At 34.2% G+C, this 3140-nt stretch overlaps 1 protein-coding gene across 1 annotated transcript; it reads right to left on the bottom strand.

The window, feature by feature from the left end:
• Positions 1-943: 943 nt before the first annotated feature.
• Positions 944-2543, bottom strand: LOC111291914 (senescence-specific cysteine protease SAG39-like). The gene is made up of 3 exons (XM_089767295.1): positions 2244-2543; positions 1708-2150; positions 944-1618 (listed from the first exon to the last, which is right to left on the bottom strand). The coding sequence occupies exons 2-3, from the start codon at positions 2138-2140 to the stop codon at positions 1026-1028; spliced, it is 1026 nt and encodes a 341-aa protein (XP_089623421.1). The 5' UTR covers positions 2141-2150; positions 2244-2543; the 3' UTR covers positions 944-1025.
• Between the last annotated feature and the right edge of the window lie 597 nt (positions 2544-3140).

The following is a 3140-nucleotide window of genomic DNA, read 5'->3' as shown; positions in this document are numbered from 1 at the left end:
TTGGATAATCAATCATATTAAAAAAAAATTGATGACGATTCCTCAATTTTGAGTTTATTAAAAATACTTTTTATCTGTTTTTTCCCTACGTTCAACTACTGGGTTCCCAAACCCACCAGTAACCTTATCTAGCAGCCTTAAATATTGAAGCTAAAATGTCGCAATGCATTGTGTTCTAACTTTTGTTTGAGGTCCAATATGATTTGGTGGAGCCATAAAGGAGTTGGAGTTGAGTGATTCCTCAACAATGGGAATTTGGCTCACTTGAGACCAAAAACGGACCCAAATTATTTTTAGGGTGTCAATTTATAATATATGTAAAAAATTTGTAAATAAAAATTTGAAATAATATAATTCGATATACATAAATAAATAATTATTTAACAAAGAATAAAAAATTTTAGGATTACTCAGGAAGAAGAATAGTTGGCGGATCATTTTTCTTGCTTGATATTCGTAAGAAAATAGATGATTATACTCACTCTTCAGACCTTTTAGTCTAATTATCAAGTACTCCATTTCTACTGTTCATTTGTCAAGAATTCAAGCTGATGCTGCTGCAAGTCATCATTTTTTTTTTTTCCACATGATGTGCTCATCACTATTTTTATTAGTTATGGCGGTTTTCTCAACTCTCTCAAATATTGATACTTCCTTCGCACTCTCCCTCTTAAACTCACAAAAGGAACTTCCGTTAGTACACAGAATCAAGATGAATTAATGGTCCTTTCTATTTTAAAAAATGGCACTAGTATTCCATATATAGGCACTGGAATAGTCATAAAATTGTGGTTTAAAAAATAAAAGAGCTGAGATGTGCAAGTGAGACGATAGTAGATAAATAATTTAATGTGTAATATATAATACACAAGTCATTCCTTCAGTAATTCCTTTTTCTTAGAAAATACAAGCACATATAGGATATTGAAAGCAGACATCATAGTTCCTATCGGTCTCGTGTTTGTTTTAAATATGTTTATATTACTTCGAGAGCAGAATATATATATAGGCTATGGTAATGAAGTTCAAGCAGTAGGGTAAGAAGCTTGCATTGCTATGCCACAAAGGCCTTCCTTTGCGCCAACATCTCTCTGCATCCTAATGTACCCTTCTTCACCCCAGCTAGTGCCCCAAGAGTTCTTTACTAACCAATACTTAGTCCCGTCAGCATCCACTCCATAACCAACAACAGCAACACCGTGATCTAGGTCAGTGCCACAATCTCCTGTAAATACACCACTTGAGTAGAACTGGAATTCAAACCCCCCAGCATCAATAGCAACAGAAACCGGCTGGTTTGCAACTGCCTTCTGTAATGCCTCTTCATTATTGGCTGGCACATCTTCATGTCCATTAATATTGGCTGCATGGTTGGCTTCCCTGTTGGTATTGCATGTGCCATCAACTCCCTTGTAAGGGTAATTCGATTCAGTTGTGAGGCCTTTGTTTTTCTGGATGAATTGGAAAGCATCGTCCATCAAACCACCCTGACAGCCTTGATCTTCACCTTTGGTATCACAGTCAACCAACTCCTGCTCAGACAAGGAAACTAGCTTACCTGTTGCTAGTTTAGTAACCCCTTCCATGGCTGCCACAGCCGAAAATGCCCAACAACTTCCTGTATTTCAATCATACATCGACAGTTAGAACAAATAATTAGCTAGAAGAACCAAAAACCATTATTTCTTATAAAAACTTTGAACATACCACATTGGCCTTGGTCCTTAATAGGTGTTACAGCTCCTTTATTTCTCCAGTCCACGGTAGAAGGTAATGCAGTGAAATTTTCATATTTGAAAGTCGTAGCCTTGTTGGAACATATATGGCCCTTGAACCTATTTCGAGAAGCAACGAACTCTTCGTTTGTAAGATCTGCAAATTGATTGACACCGAGCTTGTAAGGTTTGTCATTGGCACTATTGAAAGATTCTATGCGAGCCACATTTTGTTTGAAAATATTGAAACGTCCCTCCCTCTCATTGTTGTCCTGGTACGCTCGTCCATAACGGGCCATCCATTGCTCATGCCTTTCATACATCGATGCATCTTGAAGAGAGCGTGATGTGGCTTGACAAACTAAAGCACCAACTGTGAAGATTAAGGCCAAACAAATGCATTGGTACTGGCTTTTGTATGCCATGGCGGGGTAGCTGCTAGGATTGAAGAGTTGAAAATTGGTAAGGCACACTAAAATTTGATGAATCCTTTCACTTATATAGTAAAAAATTTCCTGAATAACGTACTTGTTTTAGGAACTTTGAGATCACTTCTTGCTTATCTTCGTGCCCTTGAAGATATTCTGATGAAGACTATTATCAGAATTGGTCTGATAAATATGGTAGAATGAATGGAGTTAATGTTCAAACTTAAATCCATGTACAGGTATAGTTTATAGACAGTTTTATCGTTAGTGATAGTGGTTTGGAAGGAGTTGGATTTTGTATTCAAAATAGCTAACCTCATATATATTAAGCCGAACAAAATTGGTGTCATCGTGCCGTTTCAGTCATGTGACAGTTAAGGAAAGCTGTTCGTTAATAGTTTAACTTCCTTTGCTCTGAAGCTTTGCCTAAGCCTAGACTTTTGCTCTTCGGTTGAAAATTTGTCCAAGAAACAACGGAAAAACACACAGATAAATCAACCAAACCAAAATGCACTATAATTTACATGGCGCGGCCACTTATCTACATTTACGGATTAAATAATTGTTCTACTATTAAAAAATTTCAAGTACAATAAAATATTTTCGATGGCTACCCAAAAGGGCAATAAAATTAGAAGGTCTTTCCTTCTAAAACTCCCAAAAGTATTATCTAATTTCTAAAGTTTAAAAATTACTTTTATCTTATATATATATATATATTATATAACAAAATACATAAATAAATTTGTCACACAAGCATCTATGTGAACAACTCTCTTAAATGTTACGTAAGATAGTTTTTTAAAAAATAAAATAGTTTCTTTTAATTACAAATTAAAAAATTTTAAATTTCAAAATTATTTAAATTAGAATTGAAAATCAAATCAATTTAGAGATATATATATTCTAAAATTAAAAATATGAAATATGGATTTTAGTTTTTAATAAATAATTTTAATTTTTTACCAAACAACTTTATTTAACAAATTATTTAATT

The sequence above is a fragment of the Durio zibethinus genome, chromosome 10 (assembly GCF_047325235.1).
Source record: "Durio zibethinus cultivar Kanyao isolate XHJ-2024 chromosome 10, ASM4732523v1, whole genome shotgun sequence".
Taxonomy (NCBI): Eukaryota; Viridiplantae; Streptophyta; class Magnoliopsida; order Malvales; family Malvaceae; genus Durio; species Durio zibethinus.
The sequence above is the reverse complement of the archived record's forward strand: the minus strand, read 5'-3'. Positions and strand labels throughout refer to the sequence as shown.

Excerpts from the sequence above, each read along its gene's own strand:
- LOC111291914 (XM_089767295.1), bottom strand. The coding sequence starts at position 2,140 with ATGGCATACAAAAGCCAGTACCAATGCATTTGTTTGGCCTTAATCTTC. Across the intron at positions 1,619-1,707 it reads TAAGGACCAAGGCCAATGTG|GAAGTTGTTGGGCATTTTCG; the intron begins GTATGTTCAAAG and ends ATTGAAATACAG.